The sequence below is a fragment of the Pseudophryne corroboree genome, chromosome 2, assembly GCF_028390025.1.
Source record: "Pseudophryne corroboree isolate aPseCor3 chromosome 2, aPseCor3.hap2, whole genome shotgun sequence".
Lineage (NCBI taxonomy): Eukaryota > Metazoa > Chordata > Amphibia > Anura > Myobatrachidae > Pseudophryne > Pseudophryne corroboree.
In genome coordinates this window covers 813,512,855-813,533,233 of record NC_086445.1, presented here as the reverse complement: position 1 = coordinate 813,533,233, position 20,379 = coordinate 813,512,855, and the positions used below count along the sequence as shown (strand labels likewise).

The 20,379-nt window shown below is 43.5% G+C and overlaps 1 protein-coding gene across 1 annotated transcript in view; it reads right to left on the bottom strand.

Annotated features, from left to right (window-relative positions):
• Positions 1–4,011: 4,011 nt before the first annotated feature.
• The window catches only part of ADORA1 (adenosine A1 receptor), a 151,762-nt gene continuing 135,394 nt past the window's right edge, over positions 4,012–20,379 (bottom strand). The window contains exon 3 of the mRNA XM_063955670.1: positions 4,012–4,853. Coding sequence (XP_063811740.1) covers positions 4,205–4,853 — 649 coding nt within the window. The 3' untranslated portion in view covers positions 4,012–4,204. The remainder of the gene's footprint in view (positions 4,854–20,379) is intronic.

Here is a 20,379-nt window from a genome sequence, read left to right as displayed (position 1 = left end):
CGCAGAGTGATCTGACGTCTTAGGACACAACAGTGGATCACTTAAACAGATAGGAGGGGTCTGTTTACACAAGACGCCTCCTGCTGCGTTACTATAATTTCACACCAATGTGAACTGCATTCATCTCTCAATCAGGCCCTATGTAATGTGACTCTAGTTAAGCACATTGTGGACTTACAGACTTTGCAAGTATAAAATTAAATATTCATTTACATTAAAAGAATAGTGTCCCACAGTGGCTAAATTAACATGTGCAATAAGGACATTATTATATGACTTTGATTAAGCTGCACATTTTTTTCCAGAATATTGGCCCTTTAATGATCACTTGTTCCTCTTTGTTACCGACAGTGACTCCAGATATCAATTTTGTGCAAGGAAGCTTGTATTATGCTGGTATCATATTTCATGCTGAATTTAGACAGAAAGATAGGAGATATAGTAATGGCTTGGTAATATAATGCTAATTGAAGACACATGATCCTGCTTAAACTACATTTGAAATGATATATTGTTCCCTTCTTGTAATGAGGATAGAAGCAATCTGGTGAAATTGCTGCAGGGGCACTTTTGTCCTTTATGTCAGTATTCTGGGGGTCATTCCGAGTTGTTCGCTCGTTGCCGATTTTCGCAACGGAGCGATTAAGGCAAAAATGTGCATGCGCATGGTACGCAGTGCGCATGCGCTAAGTAATTTAGCACAAAACTTAGTAGATTTACTCACGTCCGAACGAAGAATTTTCATCGTTGAAGTGATCGGAGTGTGATTGACAGGAAGTGGGTGTTTCTGGGCGAAAACTGACAGTTTTCTGGGAGTGTGCGTAAAAACGCCGGCGTGTTAGGATAAAACCCGGGAGTGTCTGGAGAAACGGGGGAGAGGCTGGCCGAACTCAGGGCGTGTTTGTGACGTTAAACCAGGAACGAAATGGGCTGAGCTGATCGCAGTGTGGGAGTAAGTCTGGAGCTACTCAAAAACTGCTAAGAATTTTCTATTCACAATTCTGCTAATCTTTCATTCGTAATTCTGCTATGCTAACATACACTTCCAGAGGGCGGCGGCCTAGCGTGTGCAATGCTGCTAAAAGCAGCTAGCGAGCGAACAACTCGGAATGAGGGCCTCTATGTAGGCAGATGGCTCGTTGTATTTGCTGCTGTAACTATAATATGGTTCAGCACAAAGTTTCTATTATATCTCTAGTGACCGGGTTGGTTCTGAAATGCCGGTGTTCGTGATGCCGGTGGTCAGAACACCGGCTGCGGCATCCCGATGGTTAGAATCCCGACAGGGCCCGGGTAAGTATGCTAACCCTCCCCCCCTAACAATCCCCTACTGCAGCCTAAACCTAACCCAACACACCCCACCCACACTGCAACCTAACCCTAACCCTCCCTCGTGGTGCCTAAACCTAACCCCGCCCTCCCAGCAGTCTAACCCTAACCCACCCCCCCATCCCCGCCGGGATTATAATCTCATTTGCGATGCTAGCACTGGTTTTCCGAGAAGTGTCGGGATTCCGGTATCCTTATTTCGACTGCCAGGATCCCAACTGGATCTCCCAGTGATCCTTATAACTTTTTAGTTCTATACCAAGACTGGCCCGGCTCTAATAAAAGGAGATAACCAGTCAGTTTCCAAGGTACTGCAGCATCTCTGCACAATATATCATCAGTGGGCGGCGTCTCTATTTACAGCAGCAAATAAAAGGGGGGTCTAAATTGCAACAAAATGCTGTGTAATCATTAGTTCCTGTAATTACAATAAAAACCAAGAGAGTACTTGAAATGGCTATACAGTAATTACTGAACGAGACGTCACATCTGACTGTTTTTTTATTTGACAAGAAGGACTCTGTAAATGTATATAATATTTGCAGTGGTGTCAGAAGGGGGATGCCGGGGTTGCAGCCTGCACCCAGGTATTACTCTCAGAAGGGGTAACACCAAAATGCCGGTTTCTCTGCAGTGACAGGAGCTGGGTGCTGCAATATGACATTCTCCTGCAGCACCCAGCTCCTGTAATAAAGGAGGATCCGAGACTGCAGCACTGGTCTCTGGGGGCAGTCCAGAATCTCAGAGGATACTGGGCTTCCGCAGGAGTGACGTCACTGGGATTCCTGCCGAGGCCATGCCCCTGTAATTTAGTCCTTATGGCTGCAGGTGCTGGAGGCGCGCAATGGGGGTGACAGAGTTACCAAACCCGTTGAAACCTTTGAATATTTGAGTTTATTGTATTTGAGTAATGGCAACACTATATCTGGATCTCTTTCCTGGGGAGGAAACTTTTCCCCGTTCCTCCCCTGTGAAGGAACAGGGGAAATGTCAGATGGTCAGCCGCAGCAGCGCATACACTGTTAAATGCAGTTGACTAATGATTGGATTAGTTGGGCATGTTGGAAAATATTTAATGATTGTGGTGAGCGTATTGACCTGCCAGCAATGTTGTAATTTTTTTGGAAAATACAATAAATGCCATGATCATTTTAATAATATGTATTGTAAATACAAAATATTTTGAGTGTGGCCCTCAACAGTTTAGTATAACTTGTTAAGTGTACCTTCACTCAAAATCAAAGGGGAACTAGGATACATTTCTAGAAGGAAGGGGGCAATGGCCCAAAAGGTTTGGGATATCACTGTCCTAGAGCAATACCTGCACACCACTTGTCACAAGATGTCAGTTCCTTTAAGTGACTCATCTGCATTTACAATCAGTGCTGGCTTTGAACAAATGTTGATCCTGAGCATAAGACGATGCTAATTACACAATGTTCAAACACACAGTGGAAACTAATTTCTACCCACGGCTGCCCACCGCTGGAATCTGGCCTGTCTGACAGGTTCTATGACTGTTATTAAAAAATGTGTGCCACCCTTCCACAAAGGCTGGTACTCTAAACATTGCACATTGCTACCTGTGTGTATCATTCAGGTATGTATTATAAGAGAGACATTCATAGAGAAACCAGTACTTTGCCTAGGTAATTACAGCACACTGCTGCAGCCTGTGGGGTTTATATGCTATATTTTACAAGCCGCTGCTTTCCAATGTGTTTAAGCCCCACATTTAAATGGGTCATTATTTAAATAGCAAAACATAATTTATATTTTATTATTAAAAGCATTCCGCTTTTACATTTTGGGCTTAAATATGCCAGAAAGCGCATGCTTAGTAAATAAACCCCTTTGGCTTTTGTAGGAGCTGGTGAGACAGACCTAGAGACCTAGAAAAACATCTATACTAGCCTCAATCATGCACTTTGCACCCTCCAGTTGTTGCCCCTTATTAATCTTGCATGAAGAACATGCTTCTTAAGTGTTAAGAGGAATTCAGTGACGTGCAGTGGGGTGAGGCAGAGCCTTTCCTGTCATACTAACGTTTGTGCCAGAGTTTTTACTGTATAAAGTATATGAAAAATACAAAGAATATGTTTGAAATATCTTCTTTGCATTATTCTAATCATTTTTATAGCCAAAACTGTGGAGTAAAAAGTCTATGGCAGGTGAGGCACGGCCTATCTTTTCAGCACATCTCTAATCAAAACTCACCAACATTTTCAGGAGTTTATACTGCTGCACCTGTGTATAACACCCCCATGTACCCTTTGGCTCATATATTGCGTGTAAATCTGGCTCTGATGCTAACCAGTGCCTCCTGAGCAATTTAGCTCACCGCACGTCCCTGATAGAGGATTACCAGCTCAAATGCAGGGAATAAAACATTATGTTGTTTACTTGTTTAGAAGACTTGAACAATTTTGCAGTATATAATTTATGTGCAAAGATTCCAGGATTTGTGTAAACAAACAAAAAATACAAAAAAATTGTATTCATTATGAACACATGGTGGCGGTGTTATTACATTAGGAGTCAATTTTCCATTTTTTACCAATATTATTATCATAATTTATTAAATTGTATATTTATTCACTTATTTGTGCCTATACATTTATTGTTTAGCCAAGACTGTTCAAATATAAATATATAATAAAATAAAAAGAATACATATTTACATTGTTTGCATTGTAGTTATATTAAAAATATATAAATGCATAGAATAATTATGGCAATTTAAAACAACATTAATACTGAAACAAACATATACATTTCAATAAACAGCAATTTATTGTTAAAATGGTCATTTGAACAGAAAGTGGTTATTTGTTTATTTGGAATGATATGGTATAGAAAACAGGGCCCCTATAGTTCAGAGCATATTTTTTGAACATGACCTCTCCATCTCAGTATTTGCCCGGTTAAGTTTTCTTCCACTTTTGCAACAGAAATATTTCTTCCAGATATACAAAAATGTAGATTGGAATTTTTCAATGCGAAACGCGTAGACAATAGGGTTCATGGCAGAGTTTCCGTGTGTCAAGAAAATGGCGATATAAGTGATGATCATTGGCGTTTCGCACTTCCGACAGAACAAAGTGATGCAGTTCAGCGTGTGGAGAGGTAGCCAGCTCAGAGCAAATAATAGTAGGATTAAAGCCAAGGACTTTGCAATTTTCAGTTCTTTTCCATAGTATTTTTGTGGGTCCTTAGAGCTAGAGGATACCTTTTTATTAAGCTGTCTTTGAATAAGATTGAATACTTCCAAATAAATAACTAGCATCAGGAAAAGTGGAGGAAGCACCCAGACAAAAAAATTAAAATAGACCATATATTCCATACTGATTACGGTTTCAAACTCACAAGTTATAATGATTTCTCCATAACTGGAGTTGTGTTCTTTTCTCAAGTTGTTTATGTTGTTCCAACCGAACATGGGAACCAAACCGACAATGAAAGAGAGGACCCAGCATCCTGTGATTGCAATCACTGCTCTCCTGGCTGTGACAACGCTTCTGTAGCTGAAAGGCAAAAGGTAGACTAATCAGTAAAGCAACACGCAAGAAGAATGACAGTACCATGTTGTTATCAACTAGTAAATAAGACATCGTGGAAAGACAAAAAAAGGAAGAAGTATAGTAACTGTTTTATATAATCTACAAAGCTGTGACGCTAACGTAGTACAATTAGTGCAACAGTAGCTAAGAGTCCGCTATTACATTCCACTGGAAAAGGTCTGATCATTTGCCGTCTCTCTTCATTTACAAAGTACCTGAGAATCAATTGCTTTTGTAAAAATGTGTCTTTTAGCCAAGAGATGGTCAGAATGGGAGTTCTCAGGCCAGGTAAACAAAGGCAGGCTTATTAGAAATGACTCTTAACCACTTATATTACTAAGTACATTAAGCATATCCATCTAAATAGCTTTCCTAGTCAAACATAATAATGTTAATCTACTAAACCATTTGGCTAATAAGGCTGCCAGACAGCAATCATTTTAATTGCAGCCAGTTCAATTTACGGTAAGCAAAATTTCTATTAGTGAGAAAGAAACAAGACAGTAAAAATGCTTTCAGCACTCCTACTGTATATGTAGAAAGCATTAACCACTTGTACTACTTCCAACTCACATACTTCTAGTGCGTTTCATGTGCATGTCATATGTTTTATCTGTGCTAATTTCTGCAGTATGAACCCATCATCGGATCATAACGCATCATCGTTCGAGGACACATCATCGAATCATTGACCTTCTGCTTGATCATCGGTCATCTGAGTAGCCCTCGGGTTACCCTGGATGACTGGGGAATTCATTTTGTTGAAGCAGCACGCCCAGAAAACAGATCTGATAAGATAAGCACCCCCCCCCCTTCCCCCACACGTAATGTTGCCCCCAAACGCCAACAGTGCGTCAATCATGCTAAGGTGTTTGGGGCACTACAAGTGCAGATATAGAAACATCAGAGATGTGCATAAACATAGGGTTTACGTACAGGGTCAGACTAGCCCACAGGGGTACCAGGGAAACCACCAGTAGGCCCCATTGCCTGAGGGCCCACTGCTTCCTCTAGGGATCAGGTTCCAGACTGTGCACTTGTATTATACATGGTAGATATGTTGCATTACACTGCACTAAACTATTGTGTATTTCACACCCCCTTTGTAGTCTGGCCACACCCCTAAGTATGGGCCCCTATAACTGCATTCCCCCGGTGGGCCCTTCATGCCCCAGTCCGACACTGTTTACGTACATCTCTGAATTAGGCCCACAGTTCCTATGGCAGGTAAGATTGAGGACTAATGTGCCTGAAATTAATTCCCTTCTCACCGCCTACCTGAAGATTTTTATTCATTGCAAAAAAAATAATAATAATAATACTCCACATACACATTTTGGTACCTTTTTAAATAATAAATACGAGAATGACAAAGAGGCTTCTTATAGAACAGTCATCTCAGCTGATTGATAACATTTTATTATCATTGTCATTTATCTGTAATGTGCTACAATACTGCTGTTGTGTCCCCTATCATTTGACGAAACATCTGTGTTACATGGACAACAATAGATACCATTGAATCCTTCCTGGCACATTACAATGGTGACTGCTGCTATAACAATCGCTAACAGAGCAACGTCCCATACGTGTCACATGCACTTGTCCTTGTTCTCATTTCGCTCAGTGGACATCGTCAGATTGGCTTAAAATCCTCTGTGTATCATTGCCCATCTGTCAGTACTGCACAGCAATGTCACCTGAGGAGATTCAGCTTACTAATATCCAAACACGTTTATACCAAGAATTATCACAAAATCAAAACAGAAACATCAAGCAATGCAGAATTAGGGGCTCAGACGTAATGTACAGATGATAGATGCTGGATTTCCTAGTTATTTGTGAAGAAAAAAATATCTGGATAGCCATGTAACGTAGAATATATTACAAAAGTTCATACAATGGGGAGATTTTTCAAAGCTTCAAGAGAGATAAAGTGGAGAGATAAAGTACCAGCCAATCAGCTCCTTACTGCCATGTTATACAGGCTGTGTTTTAAAAATGACAGTTACTAGCTGATTATTTGGTACTATGGGGTCTACTCATGTAGCAAAGAAAAGCCCGTTTTGCGGCAAACAAGGCTTTTCTCTGCTTTGTGCTATTCACAGAGCGGGTTACAGTGGAGAAGTACCCTACTCCATGCCTGAATCGCATCACCATGGTGAGTGCGATTCATGAAGGAACAGAAAGCTCTGCTTTCCAATTCTCCATGGAGTTCAGGTTCGCCATCTCAGGATGGCGCAACCTGAACATTGGTGCGGAGATGGCAGGGAAGCTCAATGCTTCCCTAATCTCTGCCTGGCACTAGCTCCGCCTCCTGACCTCCCAGCAGCCCCTGCAGCCTCTCCGGTGCATGCGCAGAAGGGACCTGCCAGCTTTGAAGAGGGGAGCGCAGGAGAAGAATGTACCGCTAGACCCCTGAATATCGTCTTGCATTACTGGAAAGGTGAGTATACATGAACTGCTACTTATCTAAGCTATATATTGGATCGAACTGAATACAGGAATAGACTCCTTTATCTCTCCACTTTATCTTTCTGCAAGGAAATCAGGAGTTTCCCAAATCAATCCTTGCTTGGCCCTGCACGAACACACAGCCTACATAGAGAAACTGACCAAGTGTATAGACACTGTATAGAGAACAGAGAATCTGAAAAGAGGTGTGAGAAGTCTAAAGGTGGGTACACAGTGGTAGATATATCTGCCGATCAATTGACCCGCAGATATATCTATGGACGGATCGGGCAGTGTGTTGAGCATACACACTTGCCGATCCGTCGGGAACTGACATCATGAACTGGGTGGGCGTGTACACACGCCCACCCAGTTCAGCTGTCAATCATCGCCGGCTGCCGCAGCATGTGTACGGGCAGTCGGCCGACCGCCCGTACACACACAGCGACGCGCCATTATATCGTTAGATATATTGCCAGTCGTCTGTGCTGCGGGGCCGACGCGTTACGTCTGTGAACAACGGAGTACAATATTTAACTGCCTCTCTCCCTCCAGTTGTTTTGTTTAGGCACCCAGAGGTGCAAGGGAGGAAGAGGAGCTACATAGGTATATTTGGTATGTCTGTAGTGAACAAACATATGTCAGTTTAAGGGCCTTTTAAAAGAGTAAGAGGCCCGTGTGCAGACTCCGCGCGGGCCCCCTCCTCTCTGCGGTGCAACAGACTGGCATTGTTCTAGAGTCTTCTGCACATGCGCTTGTCTCTGGAAAAATGGCCTCCGCACCTTGTTCCCAGAGCTCCTCTACTACACATGCAGCCATTTTCCTGGTGATTTGTGCTGCTGCTGCAGTGCAGACATGGGGCATTGGAGAGGTAAGTATTAAACATTGGTGTAAGGTGTGTGGTGTGGGCATCCCGGCACCCATTATAGTTAAGGCAATGGTTCTACTACTAATCTAGATGTAATTTTGGGAAGAACGATAAACAAGTTTTTTTAATTTTTTTATTTCTGAACATTTGTCTTTATAAAGAGCCCGCAAAATAAAAAATATATGTATATTTAAAAAAATTGGACAAGACGTGAAGGGTCAAAAACTCTGTCAATAAATAGTTAAATACATGTTAAAAAATATTATTCTTAGAAGCCCTCTGCCCATGCTGATGTTAGTGTCATAGTTCAGTAATTTTGTGTGCAAGCACAATATGTGTCCATAATGCCATAAATGGGCAGATCCAAACTGAAGTTGACGTTTAATATATTTCCTAAATGCTAGATGGAATTTTCTTGGGCTCATGCCCCGTAGAGACTTTGTGATTGTACAGTCATCATTACTGGCTTACAGTATACGTATTTTTGCTAAAAAGTCATAAGAACTGTATGACAGATATTTACTAGTCCAGTAGAGCAATACCGTCACAAGTGTAGAAAAGAGCTCTATTCAGTTATTCATACAGTCTCAGCTGTATTACCTTTGTGCTGGGAAGGCAAATGGAAGCACATCTGAATCATTTTTACCACTACAGCAGAAACACAAAGCAGAGTACTCACATGCAGAGAGATAGAATCAATTACGGGAAAAAGATTATGACCTTACTGCTGGTAATAAAAAGGACTCGCTGTGTACCGGTAGAAAAGACTTTTCAATAGAACAATTTTTCTTTTCAATCTCCACATGCAAATAGCACTAAGGACAAAATGAAAGTTGTAGATCCCATAAATTACTATTTGTAAGAATAAAAAGGCAGATATTATAGAACGTACATAGTAAATGGATAACAACTCGCAAAAACATACCTCTCAAGTGTCTCAATTGTATGGTAATAGTCCCAATTTCAGGGGCCTGTTCTGCTCTTCCGATCAGGACTGCAACGTCCTGTGAGAGAGAGGTTGCTCTGGATAACATATCCCAGAATCCTCTAATTAGGCATGATGAAAGACTAAATATACTAGACCCAGTTAAACAGGATATTATGGAGCTCCTTATCAGGCATATTGTGTATATAAGAGTGGTTCAATAAGTAAGATAACAAGACCTCTCACAAGTTTAATGTTCTCTATTTCAATCCAATTTCCCACCAGGCCACAGCAGGTAGACCACTACTTCGCCTCACGGCCATTAAACCGTGCCTTAGAGCAGTCATACTTTCCCAACATCAGTTGTAAGATGGCGGTGCTGGCGGTCAAACATTGAGGGGAGTAGTGTAATCAGATTTCTGCATCTAAAGGGCACATTAGCAGCTGAAATTTTTTGCCAGCTTGTCGAGGTATGCGGTAATAATGCCATGTCACGGAAACAAGTTTGGGTTTGGTGCACTGCCTTTGATACCACCGGATAGCTGCTCATCTTGAACGTCTGTCCTGCCTTATTAAAGGCAGTGCACCAAACCTGTTTACGTGACATGACGTTATCACCGTAGACCTCGACAAGTTGGCAAAGAATTTCAGTTGCTGATGTGTCCTTTAGACGTAGAAATCTGATCACACTGCGCACCTCAATGTGTGATCATGTTTCCGCCAGCCCCACCATATAACAACTGGTGTTGGGACAGTATGACTATTGACCTATTTGACATATTTATCCCTAAAGAGAGATTTTTTTTGAGGGGGATTACCCACAAATAATAAGTATCCCCCAGATGTACTATGAAGGGGTCACAGCCGATACCTCCATTTTCTTCAGGGAATGCAACCCCCGTATTTTCCTATGGGGGATGCTGTGCTGCTGGATTAACCAAGCATTCTGGATCGTATTATCCAGTAGTAGTCCATGAGATACTATCTATCACTATGGGGTATATGCAATTGCGGTCGAATTCCCGAAATTGTCGAAAACGGGACTTTTTCGCAAAAAAAAAAAAAAATCGACAATGCAATTCAGTACTTTCCGTCAAAAAAACGGACTTTAAAATTCGACTTTTTGAAATTCGACATTTGTCAAATTCGACATTTCTGCAATGGTACAAATGCGGCAATTCGTCAAAAGTATATTCAATTGAAGTTTGGAAATTCGACAACAGTGCTTTTAGACAGTAAATTCGTCATTTTCAATCCGTCACACTTTGGTGGGTGAATCTAATAAAAAAAATTTAAAACGTGTTTTTTTTGGTGTGTTTCTTATTGGTAATAGCATATCTATTTATATTAGAAGGGATTAGGTACTTGGTTTGTCTTTTTGGGAGGCACAAGTATTATTTATATATTTTTAAAAATATTTTATTTATTTTTTATTTATTTTTTAGATGGAATGGTAAAATCCCGGAAAAAAATGGCGTGGGGTCCCCCCTCCAAAGCATAACCAGCCTCGGGCTCTTCGAGCCGGTCCTGGTTCTAAAAATCCGGGGGGAAAAATGACAGGGGATCCCCCGTATTTTTAAAACCAGCACCGGGCTCTGCGCCTGGTGCAAAAAATACGGGGGACAAAAAGAGTAGGGGTCCCCCGTATTTTTTACACCAGCATCGGGCTCCACTAGCTGGACAGATAATGCCACAGCCGGGGGTCACTTTTATACAGCGCCCTGCGGCCGTGGCATTAAATATCCAACTAGTCACCCCTGGCCGGGGTACCCTGGGGGAGTGGGGACCCCTTCAATCATTATTTTTTTTGCCAAGTACGAGGATTTATATCTGGACACTGGATTGAGGTGAGTATAATTTTATTCACAGGTACCCCGGATCGTCGGATCAGGAGACGTGGCAGTCGGCGGGTCAACATAGGTAAGTATGTGTGTGTCGGCAGGTGTGAAATAAAGTTTTACTCTCAAGGTGTGTGTCTCCTGTTTTTATTTGGGTATTTTTTTTTCAGTAGTACTACAGGTACCAGCGGGCCCGTTTTTCTCCCGCATGCTGGTACTTGTGGTTCTCCAAGTACCAGCTTGCTGGGAGGCTTGCTGGGACTTGTAGTACTACAGGAAAAAACAACATTCTTGTCATTTTCTCAAGGCTATCAGCCCCCCATCCGCAGCCCTTGGATGGGGGGACAGCCTCGGGCTTCACCCCTGGCCCTTGGGTGGCTGGGGGGGACCCCTTGATTGAAGGGGTCCCCACTCCCCCAGGGTACCCCGGCCAGGGGTGACTAGTTGGATATTTAATGCCACGGCCGCAGGGTGCTGTATAAAAGTGACCCCCGGCTGTGGCATTATCTGTCCAGCTAGTGCAGCCCGATGCTGGTGTAAAAAATACGGGGGACCCCTACTCTTTTTGTCCCCCGGATTTTTTGCACCAGCACCAGGCGCAGAGCCCGTTGCTGGTTTTAAAAATACGGGGGATCCCCTGTCCATTTTTCCCCCAGATTTTTAGAACCAGGACCAGCTCGAAGAGCCCGAGGCTGGTTATGCTTTGGAGGGGGGACCCCATGCAATTTTTTTTCGGGTTTTTTCCCGTTTTTTCCCCGTTTTTTAAAAAATCGGAACAAAATCCGTCAAATCGGCCGTTTTTCGTCAGCGGGACTGTCGAATCCGTTTTTTATTGAATATGGTCAATTTCGGCACCCACTTGCCGAAATTAGACGGTCGAATTGTGTCGAATAAAAAAACGGACAAAAAACTGCCGCGATTCGCCGCTAATTGCATATACCCCTATATCTTTTGACATCCCTCTCTGTCGACCCCCGGTGACAAATGTGCTGGCCAATGGTCGCATTACGAGTAAATACTCATGCATGAAAATATAAATTTTCATGTTGCAAATTTAGGCAAAAAATATTTATCCCATCCACATTAAAAATACGGATTGTGATAAATATGCCCCATAAGTCTTGATTCATGGACCCTGAAATAGCACAGGCTGAAAGGAAGCTCACTGGGCCTTGACAAAAAGTGGGTATGCTGCTGCATGTGGTTTGTATTGGATAAAATTACTGTCTGGTTTGAGTCCAGGATTATGCCAGTTTTATGCTGAATACTGAATGTACCTGGGAAGACATACTGTATACAAGCACACTACATACATTTTAGCCTAATTTTCAGAAAATAACCTCATGCACACCAAATAGATCCATGTAGAACAAAACCAAGCCAATGTCTAACAAATAATATCCAATGTGCATCACATACAAGCCAATGTCTAGTCAGAGCACTCAAAATCACAATGGCAACCAGGAACAGGGCCATATCTGGGGGTCGTGCACACAGTGCTACTGCCTAATGTACTGTATGGGCAGTGTTCATGTGACCGTCGGTCACATGACCTCCACCAACATCCCGCCCCCTCACTATCCTGATGGTTCGCATGCCGACCAACAGGGATTATTTCCACGTGTGTGTGTCCAAGACACCCATAGTGTGGGAATAGAACACATAGCGACCGCAGGCCGTCACCAAGCCCGCAGCGTGGTGAGCGCAGCGAGCCCGCAAGGGGATTGCTGCACTCGCCCCTCCCCGCCGGGATCCCGGTATCAGTATGCTGCCAGGATCCCAGTGTCGGTAAGCTGACCGGCGTACTACACCTGTAGTGTACACCTAACTACTTCAAGTGATTTCACCCATGGCACATAAAGATGGCACAAGGACAGTATGTAAGGGAAGCCAAGGAATAGTAATATTGCTGGGTGAAGAGATTCCAGAGTAAAATTGGGGTGCAAGACAGGTACCGCAATGCCTAGAAGCAACATTCATTCACAAAAACTTGTAGGGACAAGTGTGCTGTCCCTGGTTACACTGGTTATGAGCAAAATTGTTTTCATGACATGAAGCTTCATTTTCTTTTGATTCTAAATGAAAGGATTCGGTTTTAATGGGCATATGTCACCAACAAACAAATGGGAGGCAGCCATTTTGTGTGCTGCTCCAGTATTTACTAGAAACAAGTAGCATCACTGAGGTACTTTAGTCCAAATTAATATGCACGAGTTACTAATGAATTGATAGGCTAGTCTCTCTTGAATATTTGATCAGACCACAAAATGTCTGCCTCTGCTGCGCAAAGGCGACAGCTTTAATCATTGTTCACGTACACTGGCTCTCCTTCATAGAGCACATTACCACCACTTCACTAAACAGGACAAATATATCATATAACTAATAAACATTACAGAGGCTGCGAAACTCCATAATCATTTATTAACATGTAAAAGTGCAGTCAACAACTGCAATTATTCAACTATTTTGCTCAGGGCCAGATTATGGTGTGTGTGTGTGTGTGTGTGTGTGTGTGGGGGGGGGGCACAGGGCTATTTCTAGCCATTTTGGCTCCCAGTAAGAACAGTAAAAATATCCCTCCTCCCCGCGGGCATTTTTGCACACCAAAAAGGGGGGTGTCCTCCCTGCAAGGGGTGTGTCCTTACACCGCAGTTATCAATCCTGCACCCCCCCAGACATTGGCCACCATAAGAGAAAAAAAATCCTCATTCATGCCCCCTACATTTGCCTCCTTATAGTAATACCTATTATACTGTACAGTATGCACCACAACGTAATGCCCCTGTCACCATATTATGCCCCACATAGTAATGACTCTGACACCATATAATGTCCATTTTTGGGAAGAATATTTTCAACAGTATTGGATAACTGTCACCCCAGCAGTCACTGGGCACGGCCACAGGTGCCCCCGTGCGATTGTACAGCTCAAACGGTCCTAGAAATGGCCCTGGGGGGCCCCAGGTCAACTAACTTGTGGGAGCCCTGGGGTCTATTCATGAATCAGTGAAAAGAGTGGAGAAGTTGCCCATGGCAACCAATCAGCTGCAACATAGAATTTGATAGAAAGCACTTGATAAATGTTACTTAAAAGCTGATTGGTTGCCATGGGCAACTTTTCCACTGGCTCACTTCTCCAAACTTTTCACTGCTTCATGAATAGACTCCAATGTGGAAATACTCCCAGCACTACAAATCTGTTAGATACGCTGTAGTGCCCCATTCACATTACGAGACACAGAAGCCCCAGTTCGCATAGTATGTCACAGTGCCCTGCACTCGTGCCCCAGCTGCCCTGTTGTTAATCTGGCTTTGGCAAAGCTGATTGCTGATCTATATCTATGGGTTAAGGCATACTTGCAGCTATAAAGAATATGCATAGTTGCTTGATTCATGTAGCATAAGCAAATGAGTCAGCCAGATTCAGTGACAGGTGGGTACAAGGGTGACACTGAGGGGCCCTAACCTTTGAATGGGCCCAAAACACTAAGGACCACCAACCACCAACTGTTGTCACAATAACAAGTAAAAAAACCTAAACTCAAAAGTAACCCCCACTGGTCACCTCTGTCCCCTGTGAGGATGGTAACGTCATCAAGTACGCATGCGCCAGAGTAACTGAGTCATTACGCGCTTTTCCTTCCCTACCTCCCGCAGCGGCTGCCTAGGAGGAGCAGGATTTGGTGTCCTCTCAGCTGAGGGAGCAAACACCACTGCACCATCCATCCGTGAATAATTCACAGCAGCTGCACCAGACAGCACAGCAGCAGTACCTACATGCAGCACACTTGCAGGTCAGGGGTGTAGTGCCGGAGCGTCCATCGGATCAGAGCATTCTGTGTGACAGACAATGCATTATCAGATTAGTAACAAAGACAGTGCGAGTATATGGCACACAGCAGGGAGGGATGTGTGTTTTGTGGTTTGGGGTGGTCAGAGACATCAGTGTACCAAGATTTCTGTTGCCATTGCTGGTAACAGCTGCAGAACATTGTTTGCTGACAGAAGACACACTACATCACCAGAGCCACTACTAGAGATGAGCGCCTGAAATTTTTCGGGTTTTGTGTTTTGGTTTTGGGTTCGGTTCCGCGGCCGTGTTTTGGGTTCGAACGCGTTTTGGCAAAACCTCACCGAATTATTTTTGTCGGATTCGGGTGTGTTTTGGATTCGGGTGTTTTTTTCCAAAAACACTAAAAAACAGCTTAAATCATAGAATTTGGGGGTCATTTTGATCCCAAAGTATTATTAACCTCAAAAACCATAATTTACACTCATTTTCAGTCTATTCTGAATACCTCACACCTCACAATATTATTTTTAGTCCTAAAATTTGCACCGAGGTCGCTGTGTGAGTAAGATAAGCGACCCTAGTGGCCGACACAAACACCGGGCCCATCTAGGAGTGGCACTGCAGTGTCACGCAGGATGTCCCTTCCAAAAAACCCTCCCCAAACAGCACATGACGCAAAGAAAAAAAGAGGCGCAATGAGGTAGCTGTGTGAGTAAGATTAGCGACCCTAGTGGCCGACACAAACACCGGGCCCATCTAGGAGTGGCACTGCAGTGTCACGTAGGATGTCCCTTCCAAAAAACCCTCCCCAAACAGCACATGACGCAAAGAAAAAAAGAGGCGCAATGAGGTAGCTGTGTGAGTAAGATTAGCGACCGTAGTGGCCGACACAAACACCGGGCCCATTTAGGAGTGGCACTGCAGTGTCACGTAGGATGTCCCTTCCAAAAAACCCTCCCCAAACAGCACATGACGCAAAGAAAAAGAGATAGTATACTCGTAACTAGTATGTATGTATAAAGAAAGAAAAAAAAACCACGGTTAGGTGGTATATACAATTATGGACGGGCTGCCGAGTGCCGACACAGAGGTAGCCACAGCCGTGAACTACCGCACTGTACACTGGTTGATAAAGAGATAGTAGTATACTCGTAACAACTAGTATGACTGACTATGACGGTATAAAGAATGAAAAAAAAACCACGGTTAGGTGGTATATATTGTAATACAATTATGGATGGACGGACTGCCTGCCGAGTTCCGACACAGAGGTAGCCACAGCCGTGAACTACCGCACTGTACACTGGTTGATAAAGAGATAGTAGTATACTCGTAACAACTAGTATGACTGACTATGACGGTATAAAGAATGAAAAAAAAACCACGGTTAGGTGGTATATATTATAATACAATTATGGATGGACGGACTGCCTGCCGACTGCCGACACAGAGGTAGCCACAGCCGTGAACTACCGCACTGTACACTGGTTGATAAAGAGATAGTAGTATACTCGTAACAACTAGTATGACACTATGACGGTATAAAGAATGAAAAAAAAACCACGGTTAGGTGGTATATATTATAATACAATTATGGATGGACGGACTGCCTGCCGACTGCCGACACAGAGGTAGCCACAGCCGTGAACTACCGCACTGTACACTGGTTGATAAAGAGATAGTAGTATACTCGTAACAACTAGTATGACACTATGACGGTATAAAGAATGAAAAAAAAACCACGGTTAGGTGGTATATATTATAATACAATTATGGATGGACGGACTGCCTGCCGAGTGCCGACACAGAGGTAGCCACAGCCGTGAACTACCGCACTGTACACTGGTTGATAAAGAGATAGTAGTATACTCGTAACAACTAGTATGACTGACTATGACGGTATAAAGAATGAAAAAAAAACCACGGTTAGGTGGTATATATTATAATACAATTATGGATGGACGGACTGCCTGCCGACTGCCGACACAGAGGTAGCCACAGCCGTGAACTACCGCACTGTACACTGGTTGATAAAGAGATAGTAGTATACTCGTAACAACTAGTATGACACTATGACGGTATAAAGAATGAAAAAAAAACCACGGTTAGGTGGTATATATTATAATACAATTATGGATGGACGGACTGCCTGCCGACTGCCGACACAGAGGTAGCCACAGCCGTGAACTACCGCACTGTACACTGGTTGATAAAGAGATAGTAGTATACTCGTAACAACTAGTATGACACTATGACGGTATAAAGAATGAAAAAAAAACCACGGTTAGGTGGTATATATTATAATAATACAATTATGGATGGACGGACTGCCTGCCGACTGCCGACACAGAGGTAGCCACAGCCGTGAACTACCGCACTGTACACTGGTTGATAAAGAGATAGTAGTATACTCGTAACAACTAGTATGACTATGACGACGGTATAAAGAAAGAAAAAAAAATACCACGGTTAGGTGGTATATAATTATACAATTATGGATGGACGGACTGCCTGCCGAGTGCCGACTGCCGACACAGAGGTAGCCACAGCCGTGAACTACCGCACTGTACTGTGTCTGCTGCTAATATAGACTGGTTGATAAAGAGATAGTATACAACAATATACTACTATACTGGTGGTCAGGCACTGGTCACCACTAGTCACACTGGCAGTGGCACTCCTGCAGCAAAAGTGTGCACTGTTTAATTTTAAATTAATATAATATTATGTACTCCTGGCTCCTGCTATAACAACCTGCAGTGCTCCCCAGTCTCCCCCACAATTATTATAAGCTTTTATACATTGATGTGCAGCACACTGGGCTGAGCTGAGTGCACACAGACTGAGTCACACTGTGTGACTGCTGTGTATCGTTTTTTTCAGGCAGAGAACGGATATAGCAGAGAACGGATATATTAAATAAAAGTTAACTTAACAACAACTGCACTGGTCACTGTGGTAAACTCTGTCTGCACAATCTCTCTCTCTCTCTCTCTCTTCTAATCTATTCTAATGGAGAGGACGCCAGCCACGTCCTCTCCCTATCAATCTCAATGCACGTGTGAAAATGGCGGCGACGCGCGGCTCCTTATATAGAATCCGAGTCTCGCGAGAATCCGACAGCGTCATGATGACGTTCGGGCGCGCTCGGGTTAACCGAGCAAGGCGGGAAGATCCGAGTCGCTCGGACCCGTGAAAAAAAAAGTGAAGTTCGTGCGGGTTCGGATTCAAAGAAACCGAACCCGCTCATCTCTAGCCACTACCAGGTAATATGTGATCACTGCAAATCTGGGACAGTCTTGTCAAAATTCCAGTCATGTCAGCATTTCATGAGTGTTGACATGGTCAATGTCACCATAACGGCCAAGTAAACATTCTCAGTGTCGACAAAACAAACCCAACCCGTATACACTGCATGGCCCGCATTTGCATAAACCAGAGGTTCCCAAACGCGGTCCTCAAGGCACCCCAACAGTCCAGGTTTTAAATGTATCCATGCTTGGCCACAGGGGACTTAATTAGCACTTCAGTCAGTTTGATTTAACCATTTGTGCTGAGCCATGGATATACCTAAATCCTGGACTGTTGGGGTGCCTTGAGAACCGCGTTTGGGAACCTCTGGCATAAACACAACCCTTCCCATCCTGTTTCTCCTCACCGCTCCTAAGTGTAGATGCATTCAGAATGTATTTGGCTCTATATTTCTTTGTGTGTTCATGTGGGAATTCACACAACATAAGCTGCGAAAAACAGGCGTATGATCATCTCTGCATCAGTTCCAATTGGCCTATTTTTGTGCAGCTGTGCCTGTACAAATGGCAGGTTCTCAAAGGATGAAATGACCTATTCCTGGCAGAAAAGTTTATTTTTTTCTCTTTTCCTGTAAACAATGCTGTAGTTTACAGAAACGAAGATATGGTTTTACGAGGCTATACAAAAGCAGCACATACAATGTAGATAAGCAAAAGCAGAGCTTTCACAGTGTTTGAGAATTGGTTGTCTATAGGATATTTGTCTGGGTGATCTTATGATAGGTAACAGAAACAAACACAAAGTAATATTTGCATGATGGCAAGTGGTCATTGGAAAGAAGGAGGTGGATATCAGCACTATTAACAACAGAACTAAAGCATCTGCTGCATTCTGCATGCCTGTAGCAACCTAAGGTGTCCCATTAGTCTCCTCCTCCAGTGCTACTTTGTATATGACACAAATGTATATTATAGTTTTAATAGTTTTATAACTAATATAAGGAGCCTCAAGGTGGCGACATGCTCTTGGGCACTCCAGATGCAGTACTCACTGGAACAGTGGCGTAACTCGAAATTTTTCTCCCCCCCCATCCCCCATAATTGGCACTAGTAAATGGAAAAGGGGAGCGTGGTTTTGTTGAAATGGGCGTGGCTTCGCATAAAGGGGCGTAGCATTGCAGGAAAAGACTACCGTATACCCCAGTTTTGCAACCTGCACACCCTGACGTTGGCCACCACAGGAAAGAAAAATAATCCTGATTCATGCCCCTTACATTATTTGTAATTTTTCCTTCTTATAGTAATGCCCAGTATACATTATGCCACATACTGCAACGGCCCTCAGACATTATGCAACACACAATAATGCACATGACACAATATGCACACACCATAATGCCCCCGACACATTATGCCCCACACTGTAATGCCTGTGACACATTATGACAGGAATCGCAATGCCCGTTATACATTATGCTACACACTGCAATGCCCCTGATACATTATAGCACATACAATGTCTGTGACACATTATGACACACACAATGACCCTGAGACATTATACCACATACCACAATGCCCGTGATATAGTATACCACACACCGTAATGCCTGACACATTATGACACACACCGCAATGTCCGTGATACATTATGTCACACACTGCAATGACCCTGAGACATTATACCACAATGCCCGTGATATAGTATACCACACACCGTAATGCCTGTGACACATAACGTAATGCCCGTTATACATTATGCCACACTGCAATACCCCTGAGACATTATACCACATACCACAATGCCCGTGATATAGTATGCCACACACCGTAATGCCTGTGACACATTATGACACACACCATAATGTCCGTGATACATTATGCCACACACTGCAATACCCATTACACATTAAGTCCTACAGTAAAGCTTCTAATTACTTTTAAATTACCTGCTCATTGCCAGGGGTTTCATGCCCTTGGTTCCATGCACGGTGCCAGGGGTTTTCATGCTCAGGGTGTCATGCTCGTTGCCAGGGGTTTCATGCACTGGGTGTCATGCTCGTTGCCAGGGGTTTCATGCTCTTGGTTCCATGCACGGTGCCAGGGGTTTTCATGCTCAGGATGTCATGCTCGTTGCCAGGGGTTTCATGCACTGGGTGTCATGCTCGTTGCCAGGGGTTTCATGCACTGGGTGTCATGCTCGTTGCTAGGGGGTAATGCTTGTTGCTACGCCTGTGTTCCCAGTGCCACATATGCCCCCAGTGCCAGATATTCCCCCACAGTGCCAGGTACACACATGCCCCCAATGCCAAATATGCCCCCCCCCCAAGTGCCAGGTACACATATACCCCCCAGTGT